This window comes from Hemiscyllium ocellatum, chromosome 2 (genome assembly GCF_020745735.1).
Source record: "Hemiscyllium ocellatum isolate sHemOce1 chromosome 2, sHemOce1.pat.X.cur, whole genome shotgun sequence".
In the NCBI taxonomy this organism is placed as follows: domain Eukaryota; kingdom Metazoa; phylum Chordata; class Chondrichthyes; order Orectolobiformes; family Hemiscylliidae; genus Hemiscyllium; species Hemiscyllium ocellatum.
Window position 1 is genome coordinate 10,544,360 of NC_083402.1, and position 26,024 is coordinate 10,570,383.

The 26,024-nt window shown below is 42.7% G+C and overlaps 1 protein-coding gene across 1 annotated transcript in view; it reads right to left on the bottom strand.

Moving 5' to 3' along the window:
• zfyve28 (zinc finger, FYVE domain containing 28) overlaps positions 1 to 26,024 on the bottom strand; it is a 220,930-nt gene that overhangs the window by 116,208 nt on the left and 78,698 nt on the right. The window contains exons 2-4 of the mRNA XM_060842758.1: positions 16,155 to 16,295; positions 5,438 to 5,575; positions 375 to 577 (exon numbers count right to left, since the gene is read on the bottom strand). Coding sequence (XP_060698741.1) covers positions 375 to 577; positions 5,438 to 5,575; positions 16,155 to 16,295 — 482 coding nt within the window. The remainder of the gene's footprint in view (positions 1 to 374; positions 578 to 5,437; positions 5,576 to 16,154; positions 16,296 to 26,024) is intronic.

Below are 26,024 nucleotides of genomic sequence, written 5' to 3' on the forward strand. Positions count from 1 at the left end.
TACCAGCTTTCTCTAAATCATGGACGTGCACTTCCAAATCTTTGTTCCGAAGCTTTCTGCAGTTTTTAACCCATCAGCCAAGTTCCTGGTCATTCTGTTACATTTAGTTTTATTAACAACTCACTTGAAATTTTGTTAATGGACCTTGAGGAACACCTTCTAAAAAACTATATACACAAATACAGCATTCGCTGAACGTCTCAATTCCCTCAAATTGTTCAACCCAAATATAACTTACTTTACATCTTACACTAAAGTTGAATAAAACTTAGAATGAGGGTATGGGAAAACAAATTTCATCAAAAAAATACAGCAGCATACACAGAAACTAGTACATGGAAATTGATAAGGGTGTGTTTATGAAGATTTGTTACCATAGTTCAAATTCTGCAAACAAGCCATCAAATTGTTTGAGGGACTCCTTCATTTTGTCAGTGTAGACACTCAAGTCTCTCAGGCACTGGTCACGGAAAACATTTCGCACTTCTTCTAAACTGCGAGTTAAGTCCTTGGCCAAAGGTCGCATTGCCATGCTCTCTATTTCTCGGTTCATGATAATTGAACCAGCAGCTAAACACTGAAATTAAAAGAAGTCAACAGATTATTTATCATGATAAGCACAAATATTGCACTGATCTTAAAATGAATGTTTACTCCTGTTTCTGTCATTGCCTACTGTGGAAATCCAGAAGTACGTAATGCAAAGTCTAGTTCTCTACTGGACGGAAACCGGAAATATCAGTGCATAATCACATGTCGAGCAAATTAGTCACACTAAAATACATCATCAACTTAATTGTGAAAATGTCATGCAACACATGTTCTGTATTCTAAAACTGGAATCAACTAATTCAAGGCAACATAGTTAGAAGAGTTGAGGGGCGAAGGAGGAGGAGAACTGGAAGGGAAATTTACACCTATCAACTCCATTAAAATCAAATAGTTATTGCCCATCTAGAAACACACTTGGGAACAATATGAAATTCTAGGTCACCAGAGTACAACGTGTTATTTGATTCGTGAGGTTACAACCATATATTCCATTACTGTTAAACCCCAAATTTAGCAATATCTGAGCTTCCATTATATTTAGGTCCTAGTGGCTAAGGGACCCTGCACTCTGACGGTTCATGAATTACATTAAGAGCCAGTTATTTTCGATGGTTATTACTCTAGTTAGACAATGTTTTAATTAAGTGTACTCAGCATTCATTCAGCAGGGTGCAGTATGGGTGGAGAGGTGGTGCTCTTTCCAGGTTATAAAAACTCTGACTCTCTACAAGTCTAAAACGCATCACCTTACATTTCTTTGCTTGAATTTCATCGGGTCGATGACTGCTCCACCAACTTGCCTGCAACTTTTGATGTTCAAGTGGTCTTCCTCACTGTTTACAATACTTCCAAGTTTTGTATCACCTGCAAACCTGGAAAGTAACCTCAGGGATATCAGACACACCAGGGTCCATTTATTTAGTATGCATCAGGAAAAGCAAGGGTGTAAACACTGATCCCTGAGGAACTCCACTACAAACTTCCCTCCAGTCCAAAAAAATTCATGAACTATTGACTCCTATCCCTGAGCCTATTTGCTTTTTTTTTTAAAATCAGGGTTGTTACTGTCTCTTTGTTCCATAGCCAAAAACGTCCCTCAAGTCTGTTGTGTGGCACTGCATCCAGACACCTTTTGGAACAGCATTATCCTGATCAGCGTAATTCTGTTATCACCTTAAAAATATTCCAGCCATTTAGTTAAACACTAGCTTTCTGCCAGAAATGTGTACCATGCTTTCTGAATCATATAACTGGGGCTATGAATCGGCCCTTAAAACAGAGGAGTGTGGAAGTAGCACTCAAATGGAGAGAATTAAAAATCCAAATAGTAAAGTTGAAGCACAGGTCAGTGTAGCAATAGGGGATTAAGTGAACTGACTGTGACAGGAAGAGACAGATTTTTAATAATAATATTTTTTTCATTGTTTTAAAAGCAACAACGAAAAAAATCAATGATAGGCTGTCAATGGGTCATCATTAAGGAGACTAACTTTCAATTCTAGTTTTTTTGGATTAACTTTATATTCCACCAGCTGCTATGGTGGAATTTAAACCCATGATCCAGAGTACTGGCCTAGTCCAGTCATTTTAACGTTATACCACCATCTTCCCACAGTGAAATAGGGTACAAGAAAAGGCAGTTAAAAATGAAAATAATGACAGTTTATCTGAACGCATTAAGCGCCGACAATAAGATAGATAGTGGTGCAAATATAGATAAACAGTTTAGATTGAATTGCCATTCAATGAGTCACTTGGTGATCAATACTTGTAAGTATTCCACGTGGCACAAAATTTTAAAAAATACATAAGGACAAAAGTTGGACAGGTGGGTCTGAGTGGAGTGTGATTAAAGAGGAAAGCAAGTAGGCTTTGATGAGGAAGGATCTTGGCTTAGAAGATCAGGGAGAAGTGTGAACACAGATTTGGAACAGTGAGGGTCAGAAAATGCTGGTGGTAATAAAATTATAGGTAATTTTATTACCTATAATAGTAGTTTCATAGTTGACACAGAATTAGTCAAAAAGTTATTGGAGCGTCCAAAGACAACCTAATAACAGCAAGGGACCTGAACCTTCATGGAGACTGCACCAAATTAGCAAGGGCAGTCTGGCAGTTCAGGTTGTACAATGTCATTGTGACAATTTCCACCAGAGCAATACATTGTGGGGCTGACGAGGGATGAAAACTGCAGATCTAATACTGCACAATGAAACAGTTAGTAAGTAGTTTTATTGATGATTCACTGGTCACTAATGGGCAGCACGGTGGCACAGTGGTTAGCACTGCTGCCTCACAGCGCCTGAGACCCGGGTTCAATTCCTGACTCAGGCGACTGACTGTGTGGAGTTTGCACGTTCTCCCAGTGTCTGCGTGGGTTTCCTCCGGGTGCTCCGGTTTCCTCCCACAGTCCAAAGATGTGCGGGTCAGGTGAATTGGCCATGCTAAATTGCCTGTAGTGTTAGGTAATGGGTAAATGTAGGGGTATGGGTGGGTTGCGCTTCGGAGGGTTGGTGTGGACTTGTTGGGCCGAAGGGCCTGTTTCCACACGAAGTAATCTAATCTAATCTAATCTAATGATCACGATATAACTGAAGTCCATATAAAGTTTGAAATCAACATATTCTAATCACAAAAAGTCTCAAAATAAAATGAAGCCAATTGCACAAATACAAGGCTGTATGACACAGGAGCAGAATACCTTGTGTTTATCCAAATTAAACTCCATCTACCACTCAGCCCATTGACCCAATTGATCAAGATTACAAAGTGACGTTGATCAATTGGGTCAATGGGCTGAGGAGTGGTAGATGGAGTTTAATTTGGATAATTGCAAGATATTGCATTTTGGTAAAACAAACAAGGGCAAGACTTCAATTAATGGTAGGACCGTGGAGAGCATTGTAGAACAGAGTCCTAGGGGTTTAGATTCATAATTCTTTGAAATTTGCATCACAAGTGGACAGGGTGGTTAAAAAAGGCATTTAACATGCTTGCCTTCACTGCTCAGAGCACAGAGTATAGGAGTTGGGTTATCACGTTGAGATTGTGCAGGACTTTGGCGAGGCCAATTCTGGAATACTGTGTCCAGTTCTGGTCGCCCTACTAGAGGAAGGATATTATTGAATTGGAAATGGTTTAGAAAAGATTTACTGTTGCTGAGACTGGAAGGTTTGAGTTATAACATTTTGACTGGAGCGTGGGAGATCGAAGAGTGGCTATAGAGTTTTATAAAATCATAAGGGGCATAGATAAGGTGAATGACAAGTGTTGTTTCCCTAAGGTGGGATAGTACAAAATTATGGCGCACGTTTTTAAAGTGAGAGGAGAAAGTTTTACAAAAGGACACGAGGGACACCATTTTTACAGTGGAATGAACTGCTGGAGGAAGTGGTGGATACAGGTACAGTTACAACATTTAAAAGACATTTGGATATATGCAGGAACAGGAAAGGTTGAGGGATATGTGCTTAACACAGGCAGGTGGGACTAATTTCGGTTGGGAACATGGTCGGCATAGTCTAGTCGGACCAAAGGGTCTGTTTCCATGCTGTATGACTTTGACTAAGCCGTTCAATCTATTAAGTCTGCTCTGCCAATGAATCATGGCTGATATCATAGTCAATGTTCCTGCCTTTTCCCCATAGCGCTCAATTCCCTTCCAAATTAAAAATCTATCTTAGCCTTGAATATACTTAATAACAGCCTCAACAGCCCTATGGTCAAGAAATTCCATGAGAAGAAATTCCTCCTCTGTCTTAAATATGGGTCCCCTTATTGTGAGATTGTATCCAATTGTCCTAGGTTCTGTCGGGATGGTGGACTAAGGTTGAATAGGTAAGTAGACTGAAAAGCACCACCACAAAAATCAATGGGAACCATTTAAAGACAACTGAAAAAGATTCATTAAAAAATCCACCACAAAAAACAACACTCAGGAGAAAAGCCCATCTGTGGCTCACTTCAATAAAAACTGATTTATTACTGCAATGAAACACTGAACGTTTTAGGATTGCTTTTTTTTCAAAACCAACATCAGTGGAGGAATGAGTACTGAAGTAACTCAAGGACTAAAATTGGACAAATGCCTAGGGTATGATGTCTTAATCCTAAGCTTCTACAAAGAAAAGCTGCAGATATAACAAATGTGTGACGACTTTCAACAATGCCTTAGATTCTGACATGCTCCTAAGTAGATTGAAAGTTGGCAAATGTAATACCATTTTTGAGGATGTAACTAGTATGATAGAAAGATACAAACGGGAACTATTAAATGTGGCTTATCTGGGCATCAGAATCATTTGATAAGGTATTACACAACAGTTGGTTAGAAGATTGGCCAATGGATAGGAAACAAATAGTATTGTCTGGAGTTTACAGGGCAGAATAATACAGTGAAAAATACAGATTCTGAAGGGGCTGGATGGGATGATGGTAAGGTTGGCTTCATTGAATCTGTGAAATCTATTATAAGACGCTACCTGAGCTTTAAAGGACCCATCATGCTGGGCTGAAATAAGAAATTTCTTCACTTGAAGGGTTGCAAATCTTGGGAATACTCTACCCCTTCACCGACTAAATTTAAGACTGGGTCAGACAGATTTTTGTCTCAGAAAATTGGCAGCTATCAGAAAACTGTATGTGAAGCCCGAGGCCAGCCATGGTCACAGAATGGTAGACTCAACAAGTTGCATGGTCTATTCCTGCTCCTAGCTCGTGCCTGGACTCCTGTGGTTGGCAGCTGTTGGGTTAGCCATCAAATACTGAACATGTGTATTTTCTAGACAAACTACATTGTTTTGTTTCTGTATATACAAGCCAAACTGTCAGCAAGTGTTTAATTGACTTTTAATGACGAAGAGATAAACTTCTGGAAACAGCTTACCTCAGCTCCAAACCAAAGTTGTCCTCCCAAATTATCATGCCGTATTTCCTCTGGAAATTTGACACAGAAATCTCGATTTGCCCGTTCATTTGGGATGCATTCCTGCATGATCTGGTTGATTATGTTTAACACATTATCCTAATTTTTTGAAAAAGAGAGGGAGAGAGAGCATTCCAAGGTATATTATCTTGCTTTGAAGTTACTCAAATATTAGCTTCCAAAATGGAATAGCATGACATCAAATTTTAATAATCCACATGACACATTTCTATTAATTGTGCCCTTCTGATTTATGTACTACTTGGTGGCATGCAATTCACTGAAGAATGATTTGATCCTAGTGGTAAGAATAATGGGCCAGCCAAATAGGTATTTATAACTTCACTGGTAGACCACAGTAATTTTGAAGAATATGATGCAGAAAAAAAGGGTAAGGGGAAGACAGGATTAAACTGAACAGCAAAAAGAATCTTTATTCAGCAAACATTAACAAAACAAATAAAGGCAATCACAAATAAAAAGACAGACTGAACAAGGAAGAAAGTGATTCTATACAACATAAATTTCTACCCAAGGATATTGGGGCACAGTGGCAATGTCCCTGCCTCGGGACCAGGGCTCATAGTTCAAGTCCCTCTGCTCCAGCGGTGTGTCACAACAGTGTTCCCATTTTCTCCCTATATCCTTTGATCCCTTTAGCCCTTTGGTCTACCGCCAATGTCATTGCAGGTGCAAAGTACTGCAGCAATTATTCAGTAACATTTTGAACAGGTAGAGTCCAATCTTTACATTGCCATATAATGCAAGTGTAAGTAGGGGATTAACTGGATTAATGCTGTTCTTCAAAAAAAAAGGGAGAAAAAAAAAAGGTGGGGCAACAGCGAAAGGGGATGGATTTCTATAGTACCTAATTAGATGTCTCATTTTATGAAGTGTGTATTTGCTAAACTGCAGCAATCTTAGGAGGTGATAAACATCTGGAAAATTGCACATTGTGTACTCAGTAATTGATGTTTTTGTCTGAAATGTAAAGCAGGGAGGTAGTTAATTTTGTCTCAATAAGGTATTCTTAGAAAACACTCCAAAGACAAGTATACAGCATTATTGAAACAGGCTCGGAGTTGTAATATTTTGATTTAAACCTTTAAAAATAAACAAAGATGATTTGTTGAGAAGAGAATGTGTGAGATAACTGATATATTGTGTGCAAAATCATGGTTCATTTATCCAAACATGTAGAGATCACCTTAAAAGTAAGGGGCAAATCAACATGTGGTATGGAAAGAAGATCTTGATATAAATCTCAGGCTCCAGCTGCAATGAACTTAATGAGATGGAAGGGATTTCTTCTGAAACTTATCAGGAGAAAATATGGAAAAACTAGCTTGTGAATGATCAATTTGGTGGATGGGATCAGTATTCCATGCAGCTTACATACTGTACAAATTCTTGGAAGCAAAGGCCATGTACGCAAAATACAACTACAAAAATTGTCTCTAAATATCAGCTCAAATACAAAGTTAATTCCTTTTTCAAAGTTGCCAGGGAGCATGCTTAGACATTACTTTCTGACATTGCAATCTAGATAGCAAAAGATTCCAGCCTTCCAGTACCAGAACAATTTAAAATCACAAATGACATCAAGTAACTGAGAACAACATTAGGTATCCCTCGATAACCATTTCAACCTGTCTTCAGCCTTTGACATGTTATCCACACTATGCTTCTCTCCATCGTAAGCCAGCTGAATAAGGCTGCTCTCAACCAGTTCTAATTTTGTCTCAATTCTAGTCATTACCTTTTCTTCCTCCTTTCATACCATTAGTCTAGCTCTCCTCCCCATCCATCTTGCTGCCAACAGTCTGGGACTGAATTCGCAATCTGGTCTTACATTATCCCCCAGAATGAGCTCCTGGTCTTATCTGTTCCATCACAGATTATCTCCTCCATAATACTACCTGATTTAGGCCATGCAATGACTCAGTTTCTCCTGAAGCTCTCAGTTTTGTCTTTGGTACCTTAAGACACGACTACTCCAACTCAATCCTGGCTTGGTTCTCATACTGAACCTTTTGTAAACTTAAAGCATCTAAAATTCCGCTGCCTTGATCTTAACCTAGGCCAAGTCCTATTTCCCAATTTAATTTGCCTCAGCTCCACAGCAGTTCTTGATCAATATAATTGAACTGGTTTCTAAAATTCTTATTATGGCTTTAAATCCCTCAATGGTATTGCAACTCTGAACCTTTTCCAACTCCTCCAGTCCCACCACCTTGCTAGATGTTTGTGCTCCTCCAATTTTGACTTCGAGCATGCCCAATCTTAATTGCTCTACCACAGGCAGCAGTATCTTTAGTTGCTTTGGACCCAAGTTCTGGTGCACAATCTCTTACATCACTCCACCTCTTGATCTTGCTTTCCTTAACACCAGCCTTTTTTGAGGATGCCCTTACTGTGTGGTTCAACGTCATTTTGCTTTCTAGTGTTATGAAGCACCTTCCATTACAAAGCAGCTATATAAATCCCAACTGTTCTTGTGGATTTAAAAACTCAAAATTCCCTTTTTGACAGCAACCTTAGATCAGAATTCTCCTGTTACTGCTCTTCTTGCCAGTAGAGGCAGTTTTTCTTTAACACTCTACGAAAACCTCCTTAATTATATCAACGTAAAATGCAAACTTGCGGAATTTCTGCTATGTGTGATTAGAAAGTGAATCAGGAAAAGCAGCTGAGACTGTATTTTCATTCTTTGATTCCAGGATGTTACAGCAGCTCAGTGATTAGCACTGCTGCCTCACAGTGCCAGAGACCTGGATGTGATTTCAGCCTTGGGGGTGGAGTTTGCACATTCTCTCTGCAATTATGTGAGTTTTCACCAGGTTATTCCCACAATCCAAAGATGTGCAGGTGAGAAAAGTGGCCATTCCAAATGTTCAGCTGTGTTCAAGGATGAGCAGGTTAATTGGATTAACCATGGTAAATATGGGTATTTGGGGTTACGGGATAGGGATTTTGGCAGGGGGGGGGGGGGGGGGGGAGAAAAAGAGAGAATGCCCTAAGGAGGGCCAGTGTAGACTCTTTGGGCAAAATGGTGTTTTTTCGCACTATAGGAATTCTATGATTCCATGATGAAGTGTAAGTAGAAAAAAATACAGTGCAAATACAACACTTGCATGAAGGTTCTGAGTTGTTCAAATCATTGCTAGAGCCTTGGAGATAGGAACTGTGCAAAATCCGTCAGCACAACGGTTGGAATCCTTCAACAGTTCCACTTGGTTTATAATTTTCCAATTTTCACATCACAGAAAGTTAACTATCCAAAATGCATTTGTTTAGGGTGAGGAGAGATTTCACGAAATATGAAGAAAGGTATTTGAGGGATCAAAACAATGTTCAAAATACACTGGGGCAATGGGTGGATTCACCCTGAAAGTCTCCAAATGACCTACAAAACTCCTTTCATGGGGGTGACAAATTTGAGGTGGTAGGCAGACTTCCCTCAATCAGACTGGGAAACAGAAGTGGCAAAATTTGAGACCAGGGTCAAGATCTGCCATTCAATGTGATCATGGCTGATCATTCATCTCAGTATCCTATTCCCACTTTTTCCCCATACCCATTGATCTATTTAGACCCAAGAACTATATCCAACTCCTTCTGGAAAACGTTTAATACTTTGGCCTCAACAACTGTGTGGCAGAGAATTTCACAGGCTCACCGGTGTCTGGGTGAAGAAATTACTCCTTATCTCCGTCCTAAATGGTGTACACTAGATCCTTAGATTGTGACCCCCTGGCCATTGGAAACATCCTTCCTACACCTACTCTGTTGAGGCCTGTTGGAATGTTATAGGTTTCAATGATAGTCTCCTTGCCATCCCCAACACCACACACCCCCACCCCACCTCATGCCAATTCTTTTAAACTCAAATGAATGTGGTCCTAACTGATGCAGTCTCTTCACAAGTCAGTTCTATCATTCCAGCTATCAGTCTGGTAGCCTTTGCCATGGACCTTTCACTTGTGTCCAATACTCTACCTTCACCTAGACCCCTTCCTATGGTCTCTTACCTGCCTTTGATCTCTTCTTGAAATTGTGGTCACCCTTCGAAAGGGAGGATGTTGTTAAACTTGAGAAGGTACGGGAGCTATAGACAGCGGCTGAACAGACTGGGGGATTTTCCCCTGGAGCATCGAAGGCTGAGGGGTGACCTTCTAGAGGTGTATAAAATCCTGAGGGGCATGGATAGGGTGAAAAGCCAAGATCTTTTTCTACAGTATGGGAGTCTAAAAAGTAAGAGTGGAAAGATTTTAAAAGGAGCTGAGGGGCGGTGCCTGTATAGCAAGAACTGCCAAAGGAAGTGGTGGAGGCAAGTACAGTTACAACATTTAAAAAGGCATCTAGATGGTGATATGAATAGGAAGGGTCGAGGGGGATATGGGCAAGACGTTGGCAAATGGGACTAGGTAAGATTGGGATGTCTCAGAGGTACAGATGAGTTGGACTGAGGCAACTACTCTCAAAAAGCTACAGTGCATTATAAAAAAAGAGTTAATAGCAGAGTATTTGGAAAACTGAGAATTAGATAGATTCAGCATTGGATTCCCTCCACAGCCAAACTATACTTCAGATTGGAGAACAATACTGCACACAATCTACCAGGCCCTGTACAATTTCAGCAACATAGTCCTGTTTCTGTATTCAATCTTGTCACTTTGAAGGCCAACATACCACTTGCCTTCTTTGCCACCTGCTGTAATTGCATGTTATCGCTCATCTGATAATAACCTGCCTTCCCGTTTTTACTACCAAAGTAGATAACTTCAGATTTATTCACATCACACTTGATTTGCTATGCATTTGTCTCGCACTCTCTCCATCTATCAAAGTACACTGAAAGGTCTGTGCAACCTCCACACAGTTCACCCTTCCACCCAGCTTGGGGTGAATACATGGGGTCTAAGCACTGATTCCTGCATTACTCTACTGGCTACTGGTTGCCACTCAGAAAAGGAGATCAAGGACAGATAAGAGAGCAGAGAGAAGAGTCCAGATGAAAGCAGAAGATTGGAGACTGTGAAATGTTTGTGAAAAAAGGAGTGGACTCCTGACCAAAGAGGTAAAGGTAAAAAGAACATTACCATAGTCCTACCAGATTACAGTGCAGCTCTCTCCTTGAAGGGGGAGAGCGCGAGAGGGACAGCACCAGAGTGAGAGGCTGGTGCTAAATTTAACTCGAGAGTCACCATGCTTCTGATGAAGGGAGGTGTTGAAAAGACAGGACCTTCACACTAATGTCAGAAGTGAGCCTATGCTGTCAAAATTAATGTATTGTTCCTACTTGCGGGATTGCTATTACCATGGATAGTACTAATATCAGTATGCCCAAGCTTCAAGAAAATCAAAAGTCACAAACAATTGAAATCAAATCACCATATAATTCTGTAAAAGCAAGACATATTCAAATTGTAAAATAAATTATGCATAGGTTTTTAAGCTAGATCCTAGTTAGCATTCAACAGCATCAGAGCCCACTGTGCAAACATCCAAGTGTCAATGTACAGTTAAAAAAAAATTAATGGCTCACTTCAAAAACAAATTCACACATTGATCGATGAAAAGAAATGGTAATTGCATTAAAGTTTACTGCTCGAGTTGCAGAAACTTGGCAGAAATCCAAACCATGACTTATTAACCAGTTAGCTATGATGGATGTTGGGCTGGTGGAATTTCAAACCATATGGCATTTAAATTAGTTCCCCACCTAGTCTACTTGAGGTTTGTACAGGACAGTCTAAAATAGTGTGGTATTCCTGCACCAATAGGCATAGAACAGAAGCTTTCATCCATGTCAAAGCTGAGCCACACAAATTAATTAAAAAATATATTCATGGGATATGAACATCATATAAGTATTTATGATCCATCTCTATGCAATTCTTTATGAGGCAATTTCAGAGGGGAGTTTAAGTCATTCACAGAGTTATGGGCCTGAATCACATTAGACTTGCTCAGGCAGATATCTTCCAAAAAAAAAATGATCCAAATGGGCTTTTCCAACTACCAATTCATTTTAATTACAGATTTAATTTGATTAATTGTATTTAAATTCTCCAGCTGTCCCAGTTAGATAATTTGAACCCATGTTTCTGCATCATTAATCCTGCTAGATTACTAATCCACTAAATCACTACACCATCATATTTAATGCCAAAAAGAAAGAGTTTTCATTTATGTTGAATAAAAAGACAACACCTTATCTTGAAGCTGACTGGAAGCAGTGTGAAGTATGTCAGCGTCACTGTGAAGTGGACAGGGTGTGCAGACCCAAGTGGGACTCAGGAAAAAAATACGGATAAGATTTTTCAAGTCTACAGATTAGTCGGAGCTGAAGATAACCAGTCTGACCAGCAAACTGAAATTAATGTAAAACAGTGAGGCAATTGGAAGGCAGATTGCTTTTGTTTACTTTAAAGTGAAATAAGGAAAGGGAAAAGTCCCAGCTTCTTTGTAGAAGAAAACTTGAACTTTCTATTCATCTTATTTTTTGGGCTCCAGCTTATTTTTATCTGCAAGTGAGCATGGGAGTTCAGTCTCTTTTGTTGCACAGCCTGCAGTATATACAAAACCTGGATGCCCCTGGCAGTTTCAGTGATGACATCTGCAGGAGGTGCTACAGTATGACTAGTTTGTGGACCAGGTTTTGGCCTTGGAATGTGAGCTGGAGGCAGTGCAGTGCAACTGCAACATTGGGAGTTATCTGGATAGCACATTTTTAGATGTGGTTACCACCCAGTGTAAGCAAAGGCAGTCAGGGAGAGAATGAGTAACCATCAGGTGGAAGAGGGAGAAAGGCAGACAAACCTTGGAATTCATTTCACTTCAAAAGTTTTTGTATTGGAAAATGGTAAGAGCGACAGTCCTTATAGTGAATGCAGTCAAAACACACCTGAACGAGGGAGGGAGGGGGTGGGGGTACAGCAGACAAAGTAGAGGAACTATAATGGTACGGTTTCAATAGTGAGGGATACAAGCATGATTTTCTGTGCATGCAGATGTTATTTCCAGAATGTGTGTTTCCCTCTCGTAGGTCCAGTGTCAACTACGTCACTGAATAGCTACACAGAATTCTGGGGGGGGGGGCGCTGGCGCTGGTGGTAAAGAGTAAACAAGTAGTCATGATTCACATTGGGACCAATGAAACACGTTGAAAGATCACAGTATCCCAACAGTGTGGAAACAGGCCCTTTGGTCAAACAAGCCCACACCGACCCTCTGAGAAGGGTCCCGCCCAAATCCATTCCCCTACGACTCTACATTTACCCCTAACGAACATACCCCTGAACACTATGGGCAATTTAGCTTTGGCCTGCTCGCAGCGAGCTCCGCACCTTCCAACTCCGCCCCTACTTCGATCTGTCCCCGCCCCCAGCCGCAGCTCCAGTCCCACACCAGGTCCTAGCTCCCAGCCTTGCCGGATTTTCACCATCCCTCCAGATCTCCCCCTCTCGGAGGATGAAAGATCAGTCCTCAGCAGGGGCCTCACCTTCATTCCCCTACGCCCTCGGATTAATGAGTTCAACACGCGGCAAGATATTGAACAATTCTTCCGCCGCCTTCGCCTCCGTGCCTACTTTCACAACCAAGACTCCCGCCCACCCTCTGACGACCCCTTCTCCTGCCTCCAACACACCCCATCCACCTGGACACCCCGTGCTGGCCTCCTACCCGCCCTCGACCTCTTTATAGCCAACTGCCGCCGTGACATTAACCGACTCAACCTGTCCACCCCTCTCACCCACTCCAACCTCTCACCCTCGGAACGTGCAGCCCTCCACTCCCTCCGCTCCAATCCCAACCTCACCATCAAACCCGCAGACAAGGGAGGCACGGTGGTAGTTTGGCGCACTGACCTGTATACCGCTGAAGCCAAACGCCAGCTCGCGGACGCCTCCTCTTATCGCCCCCTTGACCACGACCCCACCTCCCACCACCAAACCATCATCTCCCAGACCATCCAGGACCTCATCACCTCAGGGGACATCCCATCCACCGCCTCCAACCTCATAGTCCCACAACCCCGCACCGCCAGTTTCTACCTCCTGCCCAAAATCCACAAACCTGCCTGCCCCGGCCGACCCATTGTCTCAGCCTGCTCCTGCCCCACCGAACTCATCTCCCAATACCTCGACACGGTCCTGTCCCCTTTAGTCCAAGAACTCCCCACCTACGTTCGGGACACCACCCACGCCCTCCACCTCCTCCAGGATTTTTGCTTCGCCGGTCCCCAACGCCTTATTTTCACTGTGGACATCCAGTCCCTGTACACCTCCATCCCCCATCACGAAGGACTCAAAGCCCTCCGCTTCTTCCTTTCCCGCCGCACCAACCAGTACCCTTCCACTGACACCCTCCTTCGACTGACTGAACTGGTCCTCACCCTGAATAACTTCTCTTTTCAATCCTCCCACTTCCTCCAAACTAAAGGAGTTGCCATGGGCACCCGCATGGGCCCCAGCTATGCCTGTCTCTTCGTAGGATATGTGGAACAATCCATCTTCCGCAACTACACTGGCACCACCCCCCACCTTTTCCTCCGCTACATCGATGACTGTATCGGCGCTGCCTCGTGCTCCCACGAGGAGGTTGAACAGTTCATCAACTTTACTAACACCTTCCATCCCGACCTGAAATTCACCTGGACTGTCTCAGACTCCTCCTGCCCCTTCCTAGACTTTTCCATTTCTATCTCGGGCGACCGACTCAACACAGACATCTATTATAAACCGACTGACTCCCACAGCTACCTGGACTACACCTCCTCCCACCCTGCCCCCTGTAAAAACGCCACCCCATATTCCCAATTCCTTCGTCTCCGCCGCATCTGCTCCCAGGAGGACCAATTCCAACACCGCACAGCCCAGATGGCGTCCTTCTTCAAGGACCGCAGATTCCCCCCAGACGTGATCGACGATGCCCTCCACCGCATCTCCTTCACTTCCCGCTCCTCCGCCCTTGAGCCCCGCTCCTCCAACCGCCACCAAGACAGAACCCCACTGGTTCTCACCTACCACCCCGCCAACCTCCGCATACAACGTATCATCCGCCGCCATTTCCGCCACCTCCAAACGGACCCCACCACCAAGGATATATTTCCCTCCCCTCCCCTATCAGCGTTCCGCAAGGACCACTCCCTTCGTGACTCCCTCGTCAGATCCACACCCCCCACCAACCCAACCTCCATCCCCGGCACCTTCCCCTGCAACCGCAGGAAATGTAAAACTTGCGCCCACACCTCCACACTCACTTCCCTCCAAGGCCCCAAGGGATCCTTCCATATCCGCCACAAGTTCACCTGTACCGCCACACACACCATCTATTGCATCCGCTGCACCCGATGTGGCCTCCTCTATATTGGTGAGACAGGCCGCTTACTTGCGGAACGCTTCAGAGAACACCTCCGGGCCGCCCGAACCAACCAACCCAATCACCCCGTGGCTCAACACTTTAACTCTCCCTCCCACTCCACCGAGGACATGCAGGTCCTTGGACTCCTCCACCAGCAGAACATAACACGACGGCTGGAGGAGGAGCGCCTCATCTTCTGCCTGGGAACCCTCCAACCACAAGGGATGAATTCAGATTTCTCCAGTTTCCTCATTTCCCCTCCCCCCACCTTGTCTCAGTCGGTTCCCTCAACTCAGCACCGCCCTCCTAACCTGCAATCCTCTTCCTGACCTCTCCGCCCCCACCCCACTCCGGCCTATCACCCTCACCTTGACCTCCTTCCACCTATCCCACCTCCATCGCCCCTCCCCCAGTCCCTCCTCCCTACCTTTTATCTTAGCCTGCTTGGCTACTCTCTCTTATTCCTGATGAAGGGCTTATGCTCGAAACGTCGAATTCTCTATTCCTGAGACGCTGCCTGGCCTGCTGTGCTTTGACCAGCAACACATTTGCAGCAATCCATCTCACCTACACATCTTTGGACTGTGGGAGGAAACCAGACCGCCTGGAGGAAACCCATGCAGACATGGGAGAATGTGCAAACTCCACACAGACAGTTGTCCAAAGCTGGAATTGAACCCAGGTCACTCGTACTGTGAGGTAGCAGTGTTAACTACTGGGCCACCACGCCACTATCAGAGAAAGTGGAATATTTGGAATCTAATAGGTTGTACCTAATCTACAACGGATGTGGGGGAAATTGTTGAACTCCGATTCTAAGACAGAACTTGTACAATGCCAAGTATAATGAACCGAACTATTTATATTTATCAAATTATACATTTAACATTTAGGAATCTGGGGCTATCAAGTGAACACAGTTAGTTTTCATGATATTTCCACAAATAGTTGCTGTAATGTTTTAGTTTGTACAATTTCAAGCCACTAAACTGTTAAAACTGGACTGTTTGAGAACTCTTTAGAAAAAGCATTACATTTGAAGGCATCACATTAAAGGCTAGCATTTGATGCCATCAATTTTTGTCCTCGAGAAGATAGTGAGATGCCTGACGGATATATGAAGAAATTCCCACAATGCTGCTGGGTGTGCCAGGATTTGATTCAGCACCCAAGTAACCCGATGGGTTTTCAGGTCATGATGGACTGCTGTTTTCAAGTTGCATTTCAACTTATAGGATTATGACTAAACATGGATAATCCCATTAGCAACATACTTTAATGCAAATGCTGGTGCAATTGCCACAGTTACCTGGCAGGAACGAAACTGGTTGACCAGCAGTGTACATCTTTGTGGGTCTTTACGTCCATCTAAGTTATCCAATTCAGCTGCAACCTGATTTAGCTCTTCATCTGCATAGTAGAACTGGGCAAGAAGTTGTGGGTCTGATCTCTAAAATTTCAAAGAAAATTCACAATTAACTGATTTACAATATAGATCCTAATTCCCAAAACCTCATGGCTTCAACTATAACACCATCCAACTGTTGAACATACTTTAATCTGAACAAAGGTGTCATGGTTCACCATATTGTACCTTATGATGCAGAATTCTATGATTACTTTAAAAACTTCTCAGAAAGGATTCTGGGTAATCCAAGATAGAGGACGGGAAAAATTTCTAGCTGCAAGAGCTGCTCCTTTGAGGTATTTTAGGTGTTGGAGGTGATTTCCTCAAATTCCAGGAGCAGCAATTACTGTTTTATATGTTGTTGCATTGTTTTAGAACTTTGGAAAACAAAAAAATCAAAACAACAGCCGTTTAAAAGGGAGAAGAGCAGACAAAGGAAGCTCATGGTGAGGAAAGTGCAGAGCGAGAAAGAGCGAGAAAGAGCGGAAGAGACTGCACACCTTTGCTGTTTGAATTGGTGTATCGCTGGACATCGGAATGCATCTGGGAAAATTAACAAACAGTGAAATTCACAACTAATCTTGGAGGAACTGTTAGGTGAAGTTCACAGCACAGAATCAGATAAGTTAATTGTTGTTTTAAGTCTGTCCAAGAGAAAGGCTGCAGTAGTGAGTATAGTGGATTCTTTCTTGATTATGTTTTTGGAGACAAGTCTCTTGATTAAACTTAAAATATAAGACATAGCTATTAATTTAACCTGGGGCAGTGTTTGTAGAGAAATAAGACGGTGTTATTTTCTGGGTCTGTAGATTGTGAAGGAGCAAAAATGCCCTTTGCAGTGATATGTACTTCTTGTCAGATGTGGGAGTTGAAAGAGTTTAAGGGTTACTGCAGATTATATCTGCCATAAATGCTGTTGGATCTTACCAGATCGAGTGAATCAGTTGGAGAGACAGATAGAAGCGATGAGGAATTTGTAACAGCAACAGTATGTGATAGATGGCAGTCATAGGAAGGGGAAAGTCTCAGACACAGTAACATAGATGGGTTAACTCCAGGAAGGGTGAGAGAGGTCGGCAGCTAGGGCAGGAGTCTTTTGTGGATACACCTATTTCAAACAGGTATGCTGTTCTGGAAAATGTAGGGGGTGATGAATTCTCAGGGGAACGTAGCACGAACAGCCAAGTTTCTGGTGTTGCGACTGGCTCGAATGCAACGAGGGGTAGGTTGGCTTCCAAGAGATCAATTGTGTTCGGGGATTCTGTAGTCCGAGGTACAGACAGACGTTTCTGCGGCCAGCAGAGAAAAAGCAGAATGGTGTGTTGTTTCCCTGGTGCCAGGATCAAGGATGTCTCAGAGAGGGTGCAGAATGTTCTCATGGGGGAGAGGAGCCAGCAGGAGATCATTGTCCACATTGGAAGGGAAAAGGTTGAGACTCTGAAGGGAGACTACAGAGAGTTAGGTAGAAATTTAAAAAGGAGGTACTCAAGGGTAGTAATATCTGGATTACTCCCAGTGCTACGAGCTAGTGAGGGCAGGAATAGGAGGATAGAGCAGATGAATGCATGGCTGAGGAGCTGGGAGAAGGATTCACATTTTTGGATCATTGGAATCTCTTTTGGGGTAGAAGTGACCTGAACAAGAAGGACGGATTGCACCTAAATTGGAAGGGGACTAACATACTGGCAGGGAAATTTGCTAGAACTGCTTGGGAGGATTTAAACTAGTAAGGTGGAGGGGTGGGACCCAGGGAGATAGTGAGGAAAGAGATCGATCTGAGACAGGTACAGCTAAGAACAGAAGTGAGTCAAACAGTCAGGGCAGGCAGACACAAGGTAGGACTAATAAATTGAACTGCATTTATTTCAATGCAAGGGGCCTAACAGGGAAGGCAAATGAACTCAGGGCATAGTTAGGAACATGGGACTGGGATGGGCAGGACTGGCAGCTTAATGTTTCAGGATACAAATGCTACAGGAAGGATAGAAAGGGAGGCAAGAAAGGAGAGGGAGCGGCATTTTTGATAAGGGATAGCATTACAGCTGTGCTGAGGGAGGATATTCCTGGAAGTACATCCAGGGAAGTTATTTGGGTGGAACTGAGAAATAAGACACGGATGATCACCTTATTGGGATTGTATTTATAGACCCCCAAAAGAGTCGGAAGGAAATTGAGAAACAAACATGTAAGGAGATCTCAGCTATCTGTAAGAATAATAGGGTAGTTATGGGTAGGGGATTTTAACTTTCCAAACATCGACTGGGACTGCCATAGTGTTAAAGGTTTAGATGGAGAGGAATTTCAGAAGTGTGTACAAGACAATTTTCTGATTGTACCTACTAGAGAAGGTGCAAAACTTGACCTACTCTTGGGAAATAAGGCAGGGCAGGTGACTGCAGTGTCATTGGGGGAGCACTTTGGGGCCAGTGACCATAATTCTATTAGATTTAAAATAGTGATGGAAAAGGATAGACCAGATCTAAAAGTTGAAGTTCTAAAATTGGAGAAAGGCCAATTTTATGGTATTAGGCAGGCGGCACGGTGGCACAGTGGTTAGCACTGCTGCCTCACAGCGCCTGAGACCTGGGTTCAATTCCCGACTCAGGCGACTGTGTGGAGTTTGCACGTTCTCCCTGTGTCTGCGTGGGTTTCCTCCGGGTGCTCCGGTTTCCTCCCACAGTCCAAAAATGTGCAGGTTAGGTGAATTGGCCATGCTAAATTGCCCATAGTGTTAGGTAGGGGTAAAATGTAGGGGTATGGGTGGGTTGCGCTTCGGCGGGTCGGTGTGGACTTGTTGGGCCGAAGGGCCTGTTTCCACACTAAGTCTAATCTAATCTAAAAAAAAACTTTCGAAAGCTGATTGGAGGCAGTTGTTCGCTGGTAAAGGGACGGCTGGAAAATGGGAAGCCTTCGGAAATGAGATAACAAGAATCCAGAGAAAGTATATTCCGTTCAGGGTGAAAGGGAAGGCTGGTAGGTATAGGGAATGCTGGATGACTAAAGAAATTGAGGGTTCGGTTAAGAAAAAGAAGGAAGCATGTGTCAGGTATAGACAGGATAGATTGAGTGAATTCTTAGAAGAATATAAAGAAAGTAAGAGTATACTTAAGAGGAAAATCAGGAGGGCAAAAAAAGGGACATGAGATAGCTTTGGCAAATAGAATTAAGGGGAATCCAAAGGGTTTTTACAAATATATTAAGGACAAAAGGGTAACTAGGGAGAAAATAGGGCCTCTCAAAGATCAGCAAGGCGGCCTTTGTGTGGAGACACAGAAAATGGGGGAGATACTAAATGAATATTTTGCATCAGTATTTACTGTAGAAAAGGAGATGGAAGATATAGACTGTAGGGAAGTAGATGGTGAGATCTTGCAAAGTGTCCAGATTACAGAGGAGGAAGTGCTGGATATCTTGACACGGGTAAAGGTGGATAAATCCCCAGGACCTAATCAGGTGTATTCTAGAACTTTGAGTAGCTAGAGAAGTGATTGCTGGGCCTCTTGCTGAGATATTTGTATCATCTATACTCACAAGTGAGATGTCGGAAGACTGGAGGTTGGCAAACGTAGTGTCACTGTTTAAGGAGGGTGGTAACGACAAGCCAGGGAACTATAGACTGGTGAGCCTGACCTCGGTGGTGGGCAAGTTGTTGGAGGGAATCCTGAGGGACAGGATGTACATGTATTTGGAAAGGCAAGACTGATTCAGGATAGTCAACATGGCTTTGTGCGTGGGAAATCATGTCTCACAAACTTGATTGAGTTTTTTGAAGAAGTAACAAAAGAAGGTTGATGAGGGCAGAGCAGTAGATGTGATTTACTTGGACTTCAGAAAAGGCATTCAACAAGGTTCCCCATGGGAGACTGATTAGCAAGGTTAGATCTCATGGGATACAGGGAGAACTAGCCATTTGGATACAGAACTGGCTTAAAAGGTAGAGACAGAGGGTGGTGGTGGAGGGTTTTTTTGAGACTGGAGACCTGTGAACAGTGGAGTGCCACAAGGATCAGTGTTGGGCACTCTACTTTTTGTCATTTACATAAATGATTTGGATGCGAGCATAAAGAGGTACAGTTAGTAAGTTTGCAGATGACCCCAAAATTAGCAGTGGACAGCGAAGAGGGTTACCTCAGATTACAACAGGATCTGGACCAGATGGGCCAATGGGCTGAGAAGAGGCAGATGGATAAATGCAAGGTGCTGCGTTTTGAAAAAGCAAATCTTAGCAGGACTTATACACTTAATGGTAAGGTCCTAGGGAGTGTTGCTGAACAAAAAGACCTTGGAGTGAAGGTTCATAGCTCCTTGAAAGTGGAGTCGCAGGTAGATAGCATAATGAAGGCGGCGTTGGTATGCTTTCTTTTATGGATTAGAGTATTGAGTACAGGGAGTTGGGAGGTCAGGTTGCGGCTGTACAGGACATTGGTTAGGCCACTGTTGGAATATTGCATGCAATTCTAGTCTCTTTCCTGTCAGAAAGATGTTGTGAAACTTGAAAGGGTTCAGAAAAGATTTACAAGGATGTTGCCAGGTTTGGAGGACCTGAGCTCCAGGGAGAGGCCGATCAGGCTGGGGCTGTTTTCCCTGGAGCGTTGGAGGCTGAGGGGTGACCTTATAGAGGTTTACAAAATTATGAGGGGCATGGATAGGATAAAAAAATGCAAAGTCTTTTCCCTGGAGATGGGGAGTCCAGAACTAGAGGGCATAGATTTAGGGTGAGAGGGGAAAGATATAAAAGTGACCTAAGGGGCAACTTTTTCACAGAGGGTGGTACGTGTATGGAATGAGCTGCCAGAGGATGTGGTGGAGGCTGGTACAATTGCAACATTTAAGAGGCATTTGGATGGGTATATGAATAGGAAGGGTTTGGAGGGATATGGGCTGTGTGCTGGCAAGTGGACTAGATTGGGTTAGTCTGGTCGTATTGGGTAGGTTGGACCAAAGGGTCTGTTTCCATGCTGTACATCTCTATGACTCTAATATCTTGAATCACTTCAATCAAATCCTAGTTGAAATGCAAGCACTGCTATAATGCAAGTAGCTGAAAATGTGTTGCTGGTTAAAGCACAGCAGGTCAGGCAGCATCCAAGGAACAGGAAATTCGACGTTTCGGGCCAGAGCCCTTCATCAGGAATGAGGCAAGTATCACAGCAGCCAATTTGAACACAGGAAGTTTCCAAAGTATTTTTCATAAAGCAGAGTATTCGTATGTGGAATTAACTTCCTGAGGAAGCAATGGATCCAGATACAGTTACAATGTCTGAATCACATTTGGATGAGTCATAGAGTCATAGACACGTACAGCACAGAATGAATAAGAAATGTTAGGGGGAGGAGGAGATATGGGCCAAGTGCAAGTCGGTGAGACTCGTTTAGTTTGGGATTATCATCAGCATGAATTGGTTGGCCAATGGGTCTGTTTCTGTGTTGAATGACTCTGCGACTTTAGAATGTGATAATGCCCACACCTAATCGGTTTTTGAAATATCAATTAAGCACCAGAGAAGTGGTGTCACAGAATATTTTATATCCACTTCTGTTTAAGATGTACCTGAAAGAACAACCAGACTGTTAGTGAGTCATGCAACTGCAAACCTTTAAACATTCTAATTTTCACGCTGCATTGATAGTCAAAGAAACTATTATGAAATGTAAAATTAATATTTGTCATAAATCAAGCTTCTTGCAGCATGACAGTATGCATTTTCAGCATTTCCTTGGTTATTCTTAACATTTATTTCAAGTCAAAATTAAGTTTAGTTCAGTGAACATAATGATGACAACATGTTCAAAAGAATATTTGTCACTGATCTGTGACAAAAAAAAGCATGACACCTGTTGATTTCCTGAGTAGTAATGATAACTTGAGATTGGTTTTACTTCGCAGGGTGCTGAGCAACTTGGCATACAGCATTCAATCATTAATACACTCAAAAATAAGCATGCTTTGTGCAAAGTTTGAACATGGTTAATTTCAAAGTGACATGTATTCCATTTCACAAAGCAATTGCTAGGCTTTTGATTGTTAGATTAGCTAATTCATTGATGGAACATTACGGACTACTCACACAACTGCCCTAATTTCTCATCCCTGAAGGCTCTTCTAACACCCATAATCTGTTCATTCAAAACCCTACTGCCTGCATCTCGACTCTCATGAAGTCCTGTTCACTTGCCATGCCTATAATCAATGATCTGATTCAAGGAAGCAGCTCACCATCCTTTTCAAGGGTACTTAGGAATGCACAAATTCTGATCTTGCCAGCTATGTTCACATTGCAGAATATAAAACCTCCCACGGCACCTCAAATTTGGAATGGTCATGCTTAAATTGTTCCACGGACTCACTTCTATCTCAATAACTTTGTTCAAACGAACGTTCATCCAACTTTCACTGCTTAACATCCCCCATTTTCCTTCTCCCCTCCCGACAGCCACACTTTCATCTGTCCAGGAGTTCAGTTCAGCAATTCCCTCTTGTATTTCCACCTTTTCCTCCACCTAAGACTTCCTGATGACCAAGATTTTAGACCAATATCTGTTTTAATAGGTCCTCACTAAAAAGTCAATTTTCTGAAATAAAGCGCCAGTGAAATGACTTCAAGTGTTTCGCTACTTTACAGGTAACATATAAATGTAAATTATAGTAGAGTGCTCTTTCTCTTTGCCCAACAACTAGCATTTCTTCCTCTGCATTTGTGACAGTAAAATCACAATCTTCAAATAGCTTTAACAACACTCTAATGTTTCTAAACCAGACTTTTGAATAACTAGACATTGCAAATAATTACTTCTCAACATCAGTTTTGTATCATAAAACATGAAACTTAAAATGTATTAAATATACGATAACTTTAGCAAAGGAAAAATTAAACATGAATCTCATTAATGTCTATGCTTTAAACCCAAAGCGTTTGTTTACAGTCCCCATTCACACAAGACAGACAGACTGAGAAACACACAGTAAAGAGATAAATGTAAGTAACAAACAAAACTAGTCAGATTACTTAAAATGCTTTTCACAGTGCATTGCTCCACAAGACTCCTTGATTACTTTTCCGAAGATACCGATCAGGGTCACCTTTTCAGTTCACTCAGGTAAAAAATAGCAATATTTCCAACTCAGCTTTTTATTCTGGTCTTCCAAAAGCTGTTGAGGGAGGTTAGGCACGGACGGAACTTTCAAAAATTTCTATATTGCGTCATCAGCAGCCAAAACCATTCAAACCAATTCCAACCCTGGTCTCTCACTGACAGACTGACCATTTTTCCAGGGACCTCAATTAGCATTCAACATCTGTAATCTGCTTGAATACGGGGTCTCTCCCAGACTTGCTAAAAACCAATTCCCAGGTTCTGACCTCATTAATAGCCAACCTCTGCTGTTTAAACAAAATGCTTTTCTCAGGGTACTGCCTTTTTAACCAAGAATCAGCCTGCAGCTAATCTCACAAACAAAAGCTCAGTTGGCCGCTTAGTTTTCTTCTACTACAAATTGCTTCCCAAAGTCCAAAGGTCATCTTCAGTTTACAATTCCCCGTTCACAGATCCAAACCAAAAATGATCAAATAAAAATTGTCTTGTATAACCTCACTTATTTTTTCATGTTTTTGTAGAATTCACAGAGTCCCTTCAGTGTGGAAACAGCCACTTTGGCCCAACTAACCACAGTGGCTCAGTGGTTAGCATTGTTGCCTCTCAGCGCCATGGACCCAGATTCAATTCCAGCCTCAGGCAACTGTGTGCAGTTTTCACATTCGCCCTCTGCCTGTTAGAGTTTCCTCTGGGTACTCCAGTTTCCTCCTCACAGTCTGAAGTTGTGCAGGTTACGTGAAACAACTATGTTAAATTGCCCACAGTCTTCAGGGATGTGTAGTTAGGTGTAGTTAGGTGTATTGGGGGAAATGTAAATAATTGATTCAGGGAAAGGGTCTGAGTGAGAGACTCTTTGCATGGCTAGTGTGGTGTTTTCATCATTAAGACAGAAAAATAAAACCAATTAGGTTGCAGTTTGACTGTAAATTAGCAGTTTTAAAAAGAAAAAAATTAAATAACCATGTGAATACTGATATACAAATTAGTTTAGATAAACCAATAAAAGCTCCCCACAATCAAAAATGAATAGTTTCATTTAATTTGACCTCAACTCATAACATACAAGATGTTGAGGAATCTGGACAGGTTTTCTGCCAAGAGCATTTCATCCTGCAGTACAATCTAGAACAAGGAATCACAGTTCAAGAAAACAACTTAACATATGGATGAAGGAAACAATTTTCTCAGTGGGCTGACAATTGTTGAAACTGAATATCTTCAAGGCAGAGGTAGAACTTTTATATTTGAGAGTGTCGATAGGCAGGAATGTCAATTTGACATTACAACTGAACGCTTAAAAATTTCCAAAAACTGATGTGAAGCCGATAGATTTATAGTTACCAGTTCTTTTTGGTCTCCTTCCCTTTTCATGAAAAGGTGCTGCATTAACAATTTTCCCAATCTTCTGGGACTTTCCCAAAATCCAAAAGATCCTTGGAAGGTTACTACCAGGGCATCAATCTTCTCTGTAGCTACTCCTTTTAACATCGTTGGATGCATCCCTTCAGATCCAGAAAACTTATCAGTCTTCGGCCACATTCATAAGACTCATGATAGTTATTACTTTTATTTCCTGTTGTGATTCTGTTCGCCGAGCTGGGAGTTTTTGTTGCAAACGTTTCTTCCCCTTTCTAGGTGACATCCTCAGTGCTTGGGAGCCTCCTGTGAAGCGCTTCTGTGCTGATTCCTCCGACATTTATACTGGTTTGAATCTGCCGCTTCTGGTTGTCAGTTGCTGTCCGCTGCAGTGGCCGGTATATAGGGTCTAGGTCGATGTGTCTGTTGATAGAATTTGTGGATGAGTGCCATGCCTCTAGGAATTCCCTGGCTGTTCTCTGTTTGGCCTGCCCTATAATAGTGGTGTTGTCCCAATCGAATCCGTGTTGTTTGTCATCTGAGTGTATGGCTACTAGGGATAGCTGGTCGTGTCATTTCGTGACTAGTTGGTGTTCATGGATGCAGGTTGTTAGCTGTCTTCCTGTTTGTCCTATGTAGTGTTTTGTGCAGTCCTTGCATGGGATTTTGTACACTACGTTGAGGGTGGGTATCGGGTCCTTTGTCCTGGTGAGTTGTTGTCGGAGGGTGGCTGTTGGTTTGTGTGCTGTTATGAGTCCTAGTGGTCGCAGCAGTCTGGCTGTCAGTTCAGAAATGCTCCTGATGTATGGGAGTGTGGCCAGTCCTTTGGGTTGTGGCATGTCCTCATTTCGTTGTCTTTCCCTAAGGCATCTGTTGATGAAATTGCACGGGTATCCGTTCTTGGTGAATACCTTGTATAGGTGCTCTTCTTCCTCTTTTTGTAGTTCAGGTGTGCTGCAGTGTGTTGTGGCCCTTTTGAATAATGTCCTGATGCAACTTCGTTTGTGTGTGTTGGGGTGGTTGCTTTCATAGTTCAGGACTTGGTCTGTGTGTGTGGCTTTCCTGTATACCTTCGTTGTGAATTCTCCGTTCGGTATTCTTTGTACCATCATGTCTAGGAATGGGAGCTGGTTGCCCTTTTCTTCCTCTCTCGTGCATCGAATTCCTGTGAGTGTGGCATTGATGATCCGGTGTGTGTTCTCTATTTCTGTGTTTTTAATGATTACAAAGGTGTCGTCCACATATCTGACCCAGAGTTTGGGTTGTAATTGCGTTAGAACTGTTTTTTCTAACCTTGGCATTACTGCTTCTGCTAGGAGT